The following is a 16,757-nucleotide window of genomic DNA, read 5'->3' as shown; positions in this document are numbered from 1 at the left end:
AAGGTTTAAATCTCTCAGTCTATAGTAATTCTACCAACGTTAGGTTAGACCAATGGATATTTTAAAGACTGCTATATAAAATTCAATATATATTAGAGAAAACCTGACTTTAAAAATTCACTGCACAACAAGCATAACTAATTTAAATCTAAAATATAAATTGTATCCATCAGGAATTGAAAACTGAATTAAAAAAAAAAAAAAAAAAAAAAAAAATCAAAATTCAAAACTAACTGGATACTTAATTCTGTACTGTAATAACAGAAGTCCCCTGATGTGGGATACATGTTCAAATGCAAATGACAAATATATGTATTTATGACAATACTGCATGAAACATGACAAACTGAGGAACAAATATAAGGAAATGTTAGTTATATATGTCCCTCCCCCCAAAAAAAGAACACTGTATAATAAGAGTCCTAATTCTTGACAAAGGCAGCCATAATTTTTAGACTGTCCTCCACATTTCTGTTTTCTTTAGAAATTCTTTGCATACAGCAGAAAATAAATGGTATCTTCATTTTGGGTCCTTGATGTGATTTTTAAGATATTTCATCATTCCAAACATGCGTACTCTCCTTGTACCTAAAACAAATAATTTTTTTTCATCAATGATGTCTAAATTTCTTGGCAGACCATACAACCAAATTTATCAAAATAATCTCCCATCCCCCTTATCATTTCTTCTACCAGCAAAGCAAGTGGAATATACGTCATCATAGTATACCAAAACATAAAAAGATAATCATTAAAAAATACAAAAAAAAAGTCAATAACAATAATGGCAGTTTATTTAAATAATTCCACTCCATGTGACAAATACATTTCACACAGAAAAGAAACACAATGTAGAGCACATTGAGATAGAAATATCAACAAACAATTAAGGCAATACAGAAAAAGCTGTATTACTTTAAATGAAGTTTCCCTTGCTAATTTGGAATAACAGGAAGGGATAGTACAAGTTAGTGAAAAGTCCAAATTACAGAATATAACATATAAATATTTTCAAGTTCATAAAAACAAATAAATATGTTTATAATCCAGTAAGATATTTAATTCTCATCAGGTAATAAATAGGACAAAATAGACAAAAATTAAGTTTTTTAAGAAAGATTTTGTGTAAAACAAAATTTAATATAAAACTCAAATAATGCAATTTTCAAAACAATAAATAAATTTAAATTATTGTTTCATCTTAAAAGCTACACAAATCTAATCACAATGCAGGCAGTCCCTCCCCAATCATATGCTCTTTACTAAAGAAACAGGAACTTTTCTGTTGTTCTTGTATTGCCATTTCATAACATTACTTTTCATTTCATTTACACTGGTGTTCAAAGAAATTGCATCACCACTTAAAATTGTAAAAGATTGCATCACCCCGTCCAAATAACATAAGTATATGGCAATATTTCTTACAGATTGCATCACATAAGATTGACAAGCATAGGCGATGACGTAATTTGCATCAGCTGTTACTTTCAGCTATGTAAGCATGCTGTGCAAGAGTTGCAGTCATTCCTTGCTTGTGTCAGGATGGAGAGTTGCGTGCAGTTGACCCCATAAAGAAAGAGTGCTATTGTTGCTTTACATGAGGAAAGATGTTCTTCCCGTCATATTGCTTATATAATGTCTTGTAATCAATCGACAGTGAGTAATTTCTTTCTAAACTCAAGAATACTGGTTCTGTTGATAGGAAAAAGGAACCAGATGCAAACCAGAAGAGTCTCTATGCCAAATCAGGACTGCATTTTGAAGCACTTATGCCTTAAAAAATGTAAAGCTTCTTCATCTGAGCTGAAAAGAGAATGGGAAGAACATACAGGAGTGGTAGCAAATGCAGTAAGTCAGAAGACACCTCTTCAAAAAATGGACTTGTAGCCCGTTGTCCTAAGAAGAAGTCCCTCCTCACACAAAAAATGAAAAAGGCCTGATTAATTTGGTGAAAGGAGGTCAAATGGACCCCCGAGCAGTGGCAGTCAGTTATTTTCTCGGATGAGAAGAAATTCAACCTACATGGCTCTGATGGGAGACAAACGATTCGCTGTAGATGTGGTGAAGAATACCGTCCAGACGGTGTCCAGTGAAGTTCCCTATCAGCCAAATGATATGGGCATGCATTTCATATTGTGGAGTAGCTCACCTGCAGTTTATAAAAGTTTCTGTAAGTGCCAATTGATACCTGGCTATATTGGAAGGCAAATTGCTGCCAATCATTAGAGACCATTTCAACTTGCCAAGTAACTGCATCTTTCAGGACGACTCTGCTCCTTGTCATTGGGCAAAAAATGTAAGTAGCCACTTCTGTAGTTACTTTAGTTTCATTTCTGCATTAGAGGTTCGACAGTAATGTGTTTAAATTTGTTACAGGTGAAAAAATGGTTGGAAGAATGGTCCCAGGTGGGAAGGAGCAGCAGTGCGTAGCACACGCTTCTTGATTAGACTGGGGTTCGAGCCCGTCACCACCAAATATGGAGGATGCAGAAAGGTCAGGGAATGACCACCGCATATCCCTGGAGCAATATGGCCTTAGTTGCTAATGCTCCTAAAAACCAAATAACAAACAACAATGGTCCATTACAACTGTTAGATGGCCAGGAAACAGCCTGGACCTGAATCCTATAGAGAACTGTTGGCATCGTGTGGAATCTGCAGTTGCCAGAAAGAAACCAAAGATCCTTCGTGAACTTCAGGAAGTCATAATTTGTGTTTGGAACCACGAACTATCAGTTGATTATCTTCAGAAATTGATCTTGTCAATGCCTCAACGGTATGCTGCTGTCATTGGGGCCAGATGCGGTTCAACTAAATATTAGTTTGCACCTGGTGAACCTTTTCATTTTATTTTCCATTTAAAATGATAAACTGAAGCAAATTGAGGGCTTCTGATAACATTTCAGCCATAATTGTCGTATAAAGGTTTAAAATGCTCATTTTGAAATATTTTGAGAGCGCCTGCCAAATATTACTTAGCTTTGCCTTAACTATTAATAAATATCTTTTCTTTATATTTCTATTTGTGATGCTAGCCATTAATGTAACATACCACCACAAAAAAGGGTTAGAAATGTGAAATTCCTAGGTGATGCACTTTCTCTGAACACCAGTGTATATCATAAAAATATTGAAGCACCACTAGCTTCATATAATTTATCCTTTACTTCTTTACTGTATTCTTCACTTCCCACTTCACAAACACATCTTTTCTACAGATTTTTTTCTCCCTCGTGTATAGTTCCTTCAATTCCCCTGTTTCTTCATCTAGCCATATTCTTACAGATCCTCCCAAATTAAGCAACCAAACATTCCTTAGATGTGAGAAGGGGCAAGACAGTCACCACGTCTTTACAGTCTCCATAGAAAAAACAAACATTTTAAGCTGTGGGTTACTCAAGCCACAACTCGCACAGCCATTTGTGCATTTTTTCTGTAAACTGCTTGTGTTCTCTGGTTAGTTTGCCTGTTTTGCTTGATGAAAATAAAGGCATTACTGAGAGTAAAACCTTATAAAACAATACAGGAAGTATATAGCTCTCCCTCTAGAATATAAAAACGATAACATATAAGGGATGTTCAATAAAGCAGCCTAATTATCTATTAGATAATTTCCATATTTCCTCAGATCACTTGAAACGTCCATGGATACAATGCAGGAGTTGGCTGCTGTCTCAGATCTTGAATGAATAAACAATATGTGAAAAAGCAGGTAGGTCTCGAGGCTTGTCAAACTGAATAGTTTGTACACAAGTATATAATGCCTTACAGCTGAATATGGTAATATAAGATCTATAAACTAGGTCCCTAGAAACAAAAAGATAAAAGAATTTATAAAAACTTATAGAATTTTGAATAACTCACCAAAAACTTTTTGCAGTTGCTCATCACACAGGGCAAATTGCTTATTACTAGGGTCCTACAGGAAAGAAAAAGAAATCCAGTGAAGTTTTCCAACAAAAAAAAAAATAATAATAATAAAAAATAATAAATTTATTTTATTATTATTTTTTTCTAATACTAGGATGCTCAACATACAAAGTAAAACGTGCTAAAAGCAAAAATATGCATGCTTATTGGAGAAAGATGTCTGAAATGCATATACAGCCATCCCTTGCTGATTATGGGTTTGCTTATTAGTAGGGAATACAACAAGCTGATATTCAGTAATTCATTTGAGAAAAAAGCAATTAAGGTAAAAAAAGCTAAAATACTTCAAATATCAGTACAATTCTTTATTACTACCCTATATTTGAATGCAATATTGTAATCACATATTTGATAAAATGTAATAGTTATTATTTGCATTCCTGAATTTAAACAGCTAAACACGTTCACCGTTTTTTCATGCAAATATGTGGCTTTGGAATTTTTAATCCTTTTGGAGGGAACCATCCTATCTTCAGAACTTTTTCTTCCAATTTGACCCAGATATTTTTAGCAAACAACCCAAAAATGTCTCTCTCTTTTTCAATTCAGATTGACTCGAGGAATCAAAAAGGTCATCAGAAAAGTCAGTGGTGAAAGTGTTAATTACAATGATTTTCATGGTACAAGAGTTGCAATGGCAGTACTTTTTGAAAGCGTGGAAACTGGTGTAGTCTTACTGTCATCAGACTAGAGAGTGAGAGTGGCATTGAACTGAGAACACGTCATCAGACTAGTTATGCCAGTAGCACACCTTACTTTAACAGTCCTACTTTTGACAGGACTGTTTTGTTTGGCTACAGTGGAATTTTCCATTAGTGATTTGTTCATTAGTGTTTAGTGAATTGTTAATGCCAAAATATTCCTGATTGTGTCTGAGACTAAAAATTATTAGTGAAAGTGGTCTTCCTGCTAAGAGATAGCACAAAGTTAGTGCATTAGATATGTTACTATTTTCACATGTGGCCATGAAATTTATACAAGTATATACTGCACTGTTGCAGTAGCTTCATAATTCCTCCAAAAAATATATATATATCTCTCTCGTTTGTGTCCAATAAGATACCCACGAAGTAACAGATTTCATCAGCATGTCATATATAACCTTATCATTGGACAGGCTGCAGTCCAGTGTTTAGGGCCTACAGCAGTAAGGAGATTGTAAGCTCATGCTCATAGCCTGTCACAAAAATGTAAATTTTGACATTTTCATCATGCACAGTCACAGTGAAAATATTAAACCTTCTAGGTTAAGCCATCTCAAGAATAAGTGGAAACAAATATGATATAGTTATAAGCAAATAATAACTCATTTATTATTTGCTTATAAGTTTATCATATTTGTCATGTGTACTTGGGTATGATGTCATTTATTCCATAGTGGAATAATTTCTTGAGTTCTTCCCCCCCACCATGCTTACCCTAAATACAGCTGCCACATTTTTGATTTTTGAAAAGCTAGTGATTTAGTAATTGTAAGCAGGAGGAAAGTAGGAATTTTTCACTTGAAATAAAATTTCCTTGATAATATTAGCATGCTTGGGATTTTTCTGTCTGTGGAAAACATCAATTGATTACGATTGCTCCAAAGAAGAAGATAGAGATTTTGTCCCCCTCAGGAATGTTGGGTCAAAGTTTTGTTGTACACGTTACTGGCAAGAACATTTGGAATGTTTCAACTGCGGGAGTAGATATAATTTTCTATTTTTCACCTTGTTGAATATCCTCTCCCACTCCGCCCTGCTATAACAAATTGTTCAGAATGCCAAGTTCTTTACCTTGATGCATTCACTAATTGTTTGTTAAACTTCTGTGGAACATGAAATAGATCTGGATATGAGTTTCAGTGTTACCGATTAGTTACTGCATGTTCTTTTTAATTCAGTAACATTGAAAAGGGATCATATAGTTTTTCTCACCACTTTTAATCTCTTGTTTAAACAGACTCATAAGAAGTTGCAACTGCTCTACCAGTCTTAATTCAACATTTATCCAAAAAAATGTGTGTATGACCATGCTTTAGAATCTTTTTCACTCTACTGGCATGCAATAATTGAAATTATTTCAACCTGGCTTGCACTTATTTCTAGACTTTGTGTATGGTAATACAAAACATTTTATATTAAAATACAGCCATATACTTGTTTATCAGTACTGCATGCATGCATTTACAAATTAGCTTACGTAAGACTTTCTGTCTGTGGATTTTCTGTTAGACATCAATTGATTTTAACTGCTTCAAGAAAGATATAGTTGCAGACTTTGCCATCTTCAGAAATAATGATTCACTGTTCCCAACAATGACCTATGTCTACAAAATTTCCGAACCTTCAGTAGAAAGAGGTCTGAACTTGGTTTTAGTTTTATTCAACTGGATGAAAATCCCTTCATAATTAGCAATGCTATGAGAAATTGCTAAAACGGCAAACAAGATTTTGGATAATCTGCTATATTTTAAGCTTCCTTGTGCATTTTTTAGTTCCTCCGACCATGGATTCCCCCCCATCAATTCTCTCTTCTTTTAAAAGCGTGTGGCAGTATCTCACACTGAAACTGAAAGAACTGATAGTGCAAATATCTTTCTTTCTTTCTTTCTTTCTTTATTTTCTTTTTTATAGAAACAAATAAAACAAGACATTTTTTATTTTCAAAATCTTGTCTTCAAAAAACCTATTTTAGTACATCAGAATTAAAAATTGCTGTCATAATGTTATTAAATGCATCACAAAGCTGTTAACTTTGGTAGACTTCTGCCTTATCAAATGCAGAAACTTATTAAAATCCATCAAACTCATGGACTAAGAAGTGCTGGGTTTTAAAATCTGCCTGATTTTAGAGAAGTGTTTGATGATTGAGCAGTTTTGGAGAAGCATATTCCAATAAATATTTATTGTCTAAAAGATAGTATTAGTGGTTCAATGTAAATAACAGTTTAATCTATTAAATATGAAAAAAATGACAATAAACATAGTCACAGAAAATATCTTCAGAATATAAATGGCTGCGTTTCAGAGAAAATATACTTTTATGGAAATTTTTCTTAAGGAATAATTATTATAACAGGGCTTTTTTTTTTTTTTTTTTTTTTATCAGTTTAAGGGACATTTTTCTTGCTGTGGAGAAATTCAATCAATTTCATACATGTATAACAAGAGATTATTAAGTTTTGTTTTTGTCATCATTATAGCTATAGCAGATAGAAAAACAACAAATGGTCAAGGGGGTGTTATGATTAAGTTTAAACTAAATTATTTGATATTATGTTAAAATTGCAAGCAGGACTAGGTGGTATTTCACAAAGTCATAATTTTGGTCTTATTTCATTATATACATTTTCCCAGATATATTCACACTGAGTGAGTGCTCTCTCTCTCTCTCTCTCTCTCTCATGCAAGAGCAGGTTATGCTAGGTTATAAAGTTTCCTGAATACAGGATAGTAGCATTAAGAGAGAGAAATTCAAAGTGTTACAATACAGATAAAGCTATATGGCATCGTAATGTTGCAGGACTACTTTATACTTTCATCTGCTTCTGCAGCCTACTGGATTTAAACTGCAATGATCTTAAATGCTCACAGTAATGATTTGTCTTGGTATTTAAATAATTTTTAAACAAATGGCCTTGCAAAAAAGTTTAAGTGACTAATTATTTAAAAGATGAAGCTGCTATGACAATCTCTTTCAGGAATAACAGGTCCCTTATCAGGTAGTGACAACCCTCACCTGACAGCTTACTCCCGAAAATAATGATTCTGTGCTAACCACTATTTAGTAATTATTAATCTGAAGATTTTTTTTCTACCTTCCTAAAAAGAGATGTTTACTGCAAATAGTCTCAGAAGTGATTTTTTGTTTACATTTTTTGCAGAGTAATTGAATGTGAGAAGCTGTCAGGTGACTGGCCATCTTTTGCAAACATATCAGACTGGCAGGTCATTTGAAACATGATGAACAAAAAAAAAAGTTTTGAATTGTGTGTTTGTTTATAATTTCACATTACTTGCTTTTTTGCTCCCGCTAATTTAACAAACATCTAATCTATCCTAGTTGCTTCTAAAAGATTCATTATTGTTTTTATGTAGTAAACATGAGAACACAAAACCAGACATTCTCTCAAGACGGTCACTACTCTGTGAAGTGTGCCAAATTTTAAAAATGAAAATGGAAGTAACAGGCTGGCCTCGATTAACACGATTAATTCATCCTGCGAGCGCATCGTGCAAAACGGAAATGCGTTAATCGAATATAATAATCAATAGGAAAAATTATAATTGGTCCTTGACCTTCTGAAATGTCCATAAAGAATTTTAAAAATACCTTTTAAATAACTTTTTAACTGTATACAATGTAAAAGATAATGAAAATAATTATGGAATTAAATGTGCATAAAACAGCGGTTCCCAAACTGCGTGCCGCGGAATATTTTAAATTTTTGAGGGAAACACAGCGATACTCGACATCTGTCGGACACCGCGCGAACTACTAGCTCGAGGTAGTTCACAGTTTCAGCATTTCTTATCAAGTTAAAGTTAAAATTTGTTTGGACCCAACTACTAAACGGAACTGTTAGGTATTTCTTTCGGTCTGGATGCACCTTGAAAAAATTACTGAGACACTAAGGGCGCTGTGAACCGAGAAAGTTTGGGAACCTCTGACATAAAATATACAATGAAGACATGACTGTTGCAGAAATATTTGAACGGTGTTGACTTTCTCTTTTCATCAGTCAATTTCCGATAGCCGACAACAATCTTCTCTGGGCCATGGCGAAATAAATATCGCAGAAACCTCAAACCTTTTGTTTGAGGTTCTCTGCGATACGAAAGATTTCATCTAATTCTTTTACAGTTATCTCCTTCGCGGTAACATTTTCATCTGGCTCATTTAAAAATTTGAATTTTTATGCAAGTGTGCATTGACTTTATTAGCAGGAGACAAAAAAGTAACACGTCTTCTTCTGATGGTTGATGGAACACACTGAGGCGGGCAGCAGGCAAACGTTTGTTTATTGACCATATGACTCGCGGTAAGCTTAACGCGCGATTCAAATCTTTTACAACTACCGCATAAAAAAAAAAAAAAAGATCGCGTTAAATGGAAATTTTCATCGTGTAAAGTGAAAAGTGGTATAATTTTTCTAATAGCGTTAAATGAAAATCAGTTTAATCGAACTCGCGTTATGCGAGGCCTGGTTGTATATACATATACCTATATATATATATGGAAATTAAGTTTAAATTAATATGCTAAAGAATATAATCTAAAAATTAATTTAGAAATTACAGCCAATTAGAACAAATTTAGTGGCTTGCCTAAATATCACTAAAAGACTGAATAATGAGTCCAATCTTGTCTGAAGACCACAAGGCCTCAATGGTCATAGAGTCAATGCATTTAAAACATTAAACAAATCAAATACTGACAAACCAAGAACAGAGTTAAATAGAAGATACTACTTTCTATATTTTTCTTACTTATATTCTCTAATACATTAATTTCAACTTAATTCCATGTTACAGGGTAGTGGGTTGTGATGCTAATGCAATACCTATACCCCAACTACAAGTATACCACGGTTATTTAACTCTGTTTTTGGTTTGCAGTTTGGCTTTGCGAGTGCTTTCTGTTCTGTTGATGCATTGATTTGTTTAACATCAATGCCTTGTGGTTCTCAGATGAGATGGGCTCAATGGTCATTCTGTTCATGTTATGGTAAGTTTTTAGTTCTGATATAGTGATATTTCACACAATTCGGACATTGGTACTAGGGGGTAACTCTAAAATTTGTATTGACTTCTAAATTAATTAAGAAGCCAATTAAACCAAATGATTTCTATATTAATTTAGGAACAAATTCTTCTACAATATGCTTATTCATAATTTAACCCCCCCCCTCCATCTTTTTTTGTTGCAGTAGTTAAATACTGCTTTTCTTTGCATTTGTATCTTACTTGGCTTAGCTTTTTGCATAGCTATTCTTAATTTAATTCAACACTACATTATTCAGAAATATGTGATTACTAAATGCACCATGGTTACTGATATGTTTTTCTACTACATTTCCTTTATTTTACTTACTTCTTATATTTTTTCACACGTTAATGCAAACTTAATTATCATATATTACATGGTAGTGGTGGGTTGTAATGTTATACCCATACCACCACCTATATTTCGATTATTTTATATTTAACTATGTTTTTAGTTTACAGTTTAACATTGATTTGTGAGTGCTTTCTGCTGGTACGTTTGTTGTTTGTTATTTGGTTTTTAGGAGCATTAGCAACTAAGGCCATATTGCTCTGGGATATGCGGTGGTCATTCCTTGACCTTTCCGCATCTTCCGTATTTGGTGGTGACGGGCTCGAACCCCGGTCTAATCAAGAAGCGTGTGCTACGCACTGCTGCTCCTTCCCACCTGGCTATGGAGGCGCCCTGCTGGTACGTGTTATTTCTCACTGCATAAGGGTCATCATTATGCAATAATTGCATTTATCTGTCAGTTGTGTTGATGTGTTTATTTGTTTTTAATGTTTGAAATGCAGTGGCACCATGACCAGTGCAAGTTTTGTGGTCATCATATGAGACGTGCTCAACAGTCAGTTTGTTTTGATTTGTTTTACATTATGGTCATGTTGTTGTCATGTAGGTTTTAACTTCCATATATAGTGATATTTTCCACAATTTGGCCACAGGTGCCCCCACTAAATTTGTTCTAATTGGCTGTAATTCCAAAATTAATTCTCTTCTGACTGACTATAATTTATAAATTGATTTAGGAATGGTATTCCCCCACAAAACAGTTATTCTTAATTTATTTTCCCCATCATTTTTTGCTGTAGTTAAGTACTGTTTTTCTTTGTAATGATAGCTGAATCAGCCAAAAGAACTCTCCAATTTGTCTAGTTCTTCCTTTTATTTATTTAAACCACACACATTCACAACAACAGATTGAAGTTGGTTCTAACAATCGGTTACTTGCATGATGAAGGCACATCTATCCCGCAAATATCCTTCTTCCATTTGAATTGATGCCCCCTCATGTGGTCTGAGCAAGAAGCAAAAGAAGCTCATTAGAGCTTGCTTAATCAATCCAATCAGAGCCCTAAACACCTCAATCAGATCACCTTGCAGGTGCCTATTCTCTAGTCAAAATTTTGCAGACTTGAAGCCATTCTTGGTAAGGTACCCTTTTGTTCCCATCATCAAGCCCATTGCACTTCTCTGCACTCGCTGCAGCAGACCATCATTTTTTAAAATTAGACCAAAGGACATGTATGCAGTGCTCGATGCAGCCTACCCATTGTCTTATACAATGGGGATAATCGCATCCTTTTCCCTTCTAGAAAAATTCCTGTATATCGACTAAACCCCCAATTAGCTGTCCTGTCAGCCTGTCTACATTGCTCAGGGAACTTCATCTCTAACTGCACAATTACCCTGAAGTCTTTTTCATTTTCCACCACCTTGAGTGCAGTACCACACAGCTGGTATTTTAATCTGTGATTGCTACTACTACTACCCATATGCGGTGCCTTGCATTTGTCAAAGTTAAAGTGCCAGATATTAAAGCTGATATACCTTCATCAATATCATTAATAAATATAAAAAAACAACAATGGCCCCAGCACTGAACTCCATTAATAACATTAGTCCACAAGGAGTATGTGCAACAGTATCAAAATCTCTTCTGAAATACAAATATATGATATCAGTATAATTTTTTTTGCATCCAGTTCTTTCATAATGTGCCATAATATCCAATAAAATTGGTCAGACAAAATCACCCCTTAACAAATCGATGCTGTGACTGCAGTATAACTGCACTAATAGATGGTCCTACATTGCCTCTTTAAATATTGACTCCATTATATTTCCCTGACCTGGAAGAAAAGTTCTAACAGAGCTGTAATTACTCATGTGACCTTCTGGTCCTGTGTTGTGGACTGGAGATACTGCACATTCAGTTTATAGGGATCTCCCCTGAATCCAAAGATGCCCTCAAAATTATGGTGTTGATGCCTCCCTAAATATAATTAGATAGATACTATCCACCAGAGCAGTACTTCTTTTCTTTTACTTTTCTCTCAGTTATTGCAAAATCACCATATTTGACTTAGCCTTTCTGCATACATTTAAAAACAGAAATATAAATTTATGTACTGTTTTGGGAGCTTAATGCTTTTAAACCAGAAAGTGGAAGTGTTTAATAGATCCGTGTTTACATTTAATTTTAAAACAGTGGATTAAATTTTCATAAGAATTAATATTTTATTAAATATATTCAAAAAACATGGCTTTTTTTAAAATATTTAATATTTCATAAAACATTAGCAGGGGCATATGATGCAAGAAAGCAAGCTTATAGAGCATCAGCAAAAAAAAAAAAAAAATCCCTTCCCATTTCATCCATCAGGTCACTCCAAATGTCTGTCTAGTTCAGCCTTAAATTTATTTAAGCTATCAACTTCCACAACAGATGGAAGTCTGTTCCAGCAATCAACTACCCGCTGGGTAAAGGCAAATTTCCGTACATCTATTCTACAACTGTCTTTCCTCAATTTGAATCTATGGCCCCTCAGGTTCTTAATCTCAGCAAGTAGAAGTATCCCAGCAATTCAAGGCCTTGTACAACTCAATCAGATCAACTCACAGGTGCCTAGTCTTCAGATGCTGCAAGTGACAGAATTTAAGCCTCTCCTGGTAAGAGAACCCCTTTGTTCCTCTCACCAATCTTGTTGCCCTTCTCTGCACTCATTATAGCAACTCTACATCCTTCCAAAAATGAGGCGTCCAGACCTGCATGCAGTACTCAAAGGTGTGGCCTGACCATTTTCATTCTAAGCACCTGTGAGGTGATCTGATTGAGTTGTACAAGGCCTTGAATTGATGGGATACTTCCACTTGCTGAGATTAAGAACCTGAGGGGCCATAGATCCTTATACAAAGGTATAATCATCTCCCTATCTCTGCTAGCAAAATTCCTATATATCATTGACAAAATTCGATGACCTGCTCTGGCAGCCCGTCTGCACTGCTCAGAGAATTTCATATCAGACTACACAATTTCCCCCAGGTCATTTTCATTCTCAACCTCTCTGAGTGTAGTACCACACAGTTGATGTTTCTTTTGGGTTACTGCTACCCATGTGCAGTACTTCAAATTCCAATTCTGCACTGCCTATATCTGTGTTACATCATGTCTCTGATCATCTGTGACATCATGTCTCTTTGATGCCTTGATCAGCACTTCAAATTTATCCAATTTATTTACTATACTTTTAGCATTGGTCTACATGCACATATACATGCACCTGTTCTTATTATTAGTTACCCTAACACAGCCCATGTATTTATTTATTCCATGATGACTCCCAGCAGCTCTTGAAGACCCCAGCAACTTGCTCTCTAGGCTACTGTTGTTTGTTACAATAGAAGCAGTGCAAGAATCACTTTCACCTCTGCCCGCAGATACTGTTAATCTTTTAGTCTGTGAATCCTTCCAAGCTAGCAGTTTTCTGACCCACCTAACAGTGCCTCAATAGCATCAGCAAATATTCTTGCACCTTTTCTATTTAAGTGTATCCCATCCCTGTAGAAGCAGTGTCTCCTGTTAGTAAGCACAGACCAGGTTGAAAAAAATTCTACCCCATGAGCCTTGCACAGTCTCTCCAGAGCCGAACTGATTGACAAGGCTCTCATCATATACTCCCTCCTATCATGTCTAGGCAGAATTGCAGACACTTTCAAATTCAAACCTAATTTGCGAATTTTTTTTCAACATTAATCTGTACTTGTTAAGTAAATCTGCAGTTCTCTTACTCTTAAGGTCATTAGTGCCAATGTGTACAACAATGTCAACTTTTGTGCCCTTAAAAGATATCTGCCCTACATCATCATCAACTTTTGCCCCTGGCACATACTCACACCTTTTTGCATAATATATTCCTCGTCTCCCTGACAATAGAGTAACCAACAATAACTACTTCCTGTGGGATCAACACATTCTGCCTTGGAGATTGCCATCGTGTTGCCTGATGCACAGGAGGGAGCTGAGAGCTTGATGGGGGCCCTCTTATTAATTTCCTCAAGGGCATCCACCCTACACCTCAAACTCTCATTGACGCCCATCAGAATGCTGATTTGGCACCTAATTTCCTCACAGTCTCTGCACCTAGCACACACACACAAAGACATCCTGTTTGTCTAGATCATGTCCTTGTTCTAGACAGATCAGCAAACATTTCAAATTTCGTGCATTTTTTTAGACTGATGCGTTGGAGAATCGCTCCTTTGATTCTCCCCAAAGCCACAGCACTCTGGCTAATCTGTGAGCATTGCTTTGCTGCTCTAGTCTGAGTCATGATTCCGTTTAAGTACAATTTAATTGACAATGAAATTTAATAAGATTAATAAATTTTACTGATTAATCAATAATACTATACTATACTAAGATAACAGATTTCTAATACAGTGCTACATGTTTCGCTATCTAGTTTTATGCTAAACATTGTGTTATCTAGTTCGGGATATATGCTGTATCGTATAACAATGGGGCAAGTTATGAATGGTCTATGGACACAAAGTATTAACTTTCAAAATAAACCAAGGAGCTTGGTTTATTTTGAAAGTTAATACAAGGACTATAAGCTACTTATAGAAAATAATTTAATGTAACAATTAAGTCAATAAAACATAAAGTTGAATACAATAAGTATTGCAATACATTAAGAAAGGATGAAATATTGCTACTGTGTAAGAAGAATTTAAAAAAAAAAAAAAAAAAAAAAATCTTTCTCCAGAATTTAAGAGAAAGTTGGTCACCCGTCAGGTGCCCCAATGCTGGATTAAATAAATGGCCAAATAGCCTTTTGGTGAGGCATTCTGTTTGAAAGTAGCAAAATACCAGAGAAACATACTGCAATGTCAAAATTGTTCTTCTGTGAGAAGTAAGAAACCACCAAATTATTTTTGTAGTTTAAACTAAAAAATTTTTTAGCCAGCAAGATTTATAGGGCAAAATATCACTGCAAGCATCAGATAAAGACAAATATATACCAAACTGTTTCCTTAATATTTAAATATTATTATTTTTTTCAAAATTTGCTGGATTTTAAAGAGTTTACTGTATCCTTATGTAATACCTAGATATTTACAGAAGAATAATAAAATGTGACTTACAAAGAGTTCTCTTTCACGGACAACTTCCCACATTTTCTTTACAACATCATGCCTTGCCATCTAAGAAACAAACACATCTACATGTATATACCATTATGTATATATACATCATATGCTACATTTACCTAATATATATATATATATATAGTATATAAAACAGGTGAAAAAGGTAAAGAAAGGAAAAGAAAAAGAAAAAGAAAATAAAAAATAGATGTACCTGGACGCGCAAGGCTACAGAACAGGATACAACTATAAAATAAAACATAGAAATAAATGATAAAGGACATAGTAAGATGGGAAAGTTATTAACAACAACGTGCCATGCCTAATGGAAGAAGATATGAGAAGAAAAGAATGTTAAGATCCTAATAAATTAAGTGGAAAAAGTGGCTGAATTGATAAGCCAAATCATATTTACAAAAGCTAGAAAAAAGTGGTAATTAATGCATATTTAAAAAAAAAAAAAAAAAAAGTAATAAATAAAAATGAAAATAATGAAAATAAATTGGTACATAGATCAGGTATTTCATCAGGGGACTACACCCGATCATGTACCAAAATACTGCGTTTCTATACAAACCCATGCCGATGGAGGTAGCAATAAATTAAAAAAAGAATTAAAAATTAAAAATTAAAAAATGAATTAAAATGAATTAAAATTTTAAAAATGAATTAAAGTTTTTTGAAACCTTCATAAACATGAGTGAGGTAGCCCCAACGCAGTGTGTATATTTTAAGTAAACCGTTAAATTAAAAGGTGTAACAGGCAGCAGTATAGAAAAGGGAAGTAATACAAGGTATGGGTGGGAAAAAAAATAGTAGTAAAAAAAGAGGCGAAAATAGCGAGAATAAGAAAAGAAGCAATGTCCGAATCACCCTCATATTGCACTAATAGTTCAACGGACGGAAAAAGCAGAATAGAAAGTATAAAGACGTAAAGAGAAGGAAAAGATTTTAAAGATACTAGGCAAGCTGGGTTCGTAAATACCCAACCTCTTAGAGAGGGCCTTGGCTGTGAAGATGTTAGTAGAAGAGGAAAATTAATACCGCTAGCCTGTGAAATATTTTTTGTTAATGTCAGATGTAAAAAAAAAAAAAAAAACTAGTATAAAGAAGAATAAAATTACATACCTTTAAAATTATGTAGATCAATTAGTAAAATGCATAATAGACATGATTAATAAATAGAATACAAACAAGGAGAGGTTGCTTAGTAGAAAAATAATAATGGACGCCCTCTATAGTTAAAAGTGAGGAAAAGGTCCGAATAATAATTAAAAATAATTAAGCAAAAATAATTAAAATAAAATAATAATGGAAAAAATTAAATAAATAAAACTTAAAGGGTAACTTAGAAAGTGAAAAGACATGAGCATCGTTCAGAATAGAAGTCATATGATGTGATCACTTTCAAAGTGGTGGGAATACCACCATTTAAATTTACAACTATACATCTGTACAAATTATCATGTTAACCCTAATCAAAATGAGATATAGTGAAACCGAATTTATGTTTAATGAAGTTAGAAAGATTTTTAATAATACGATTTATAAAATTAATAGGAATATCGTTTAAACATAATTTGGTATATAGGCCGTTTAAAGCTTTGATAAAAAGTGTTTGATTGCTGCTAAGATACGCAAGACGT

General features: G+C 34.2%; 1 protein-coding gene across 2 annotated transcripts in view; it reads right to left on the bottom strand.

Moving 5' to 3' along the window:
* Positions 1–255: 255 nt before the first annotated feature.
* Positions 256–16,757, bottom strand: part of LOC150078542 (uncharacterized) — a 273,894-nt gene continuing 257,392 nt past the window's right edge. For both annotated transcript variants that reach the window (XM_090384841.1, XM_090384840.1), the window contains 3 exons: positions 15,109–15,168; positions 3,865–3,919; positions 256–588 (listed from right to left, as the gene is read on the bottom strand). In XM_090384841.1, coding sequence (XP_090240967.1) covers positions 521–588; positions 3,865–3,919; positions 15,109–15,168 — 183 coding nt within the window. In that variant the 3' untranslated portion in view covers positions 256–520. The remainder of the gene's footprint in view (positions 589–3,864; positions 3,920–15,108; positions 15,169–16,757) is intronic.

The sequence above is a fragment of the Mastigoproctus giganteus genome, chromosome 11, assembly GCF_048544385.1.
Source record: "Mastigoproctus giganteus isolate SK-2022 chromosome 11, ASM4854438v1, whole genome shotgun sequence".
Classification (NCBI taxonomy): Eukaryota; Metazoa; Arthropoda; class Arachnida; order Uropygi; family Thelyphonidae; genus Mastigoproctus; species Mastigoproctus giganteus.
The sequence above is the reverse complement of the archived record's forward strand: the minus strand, read 5'-3'. Positions and strand labels throughout refer to the sequence as shown.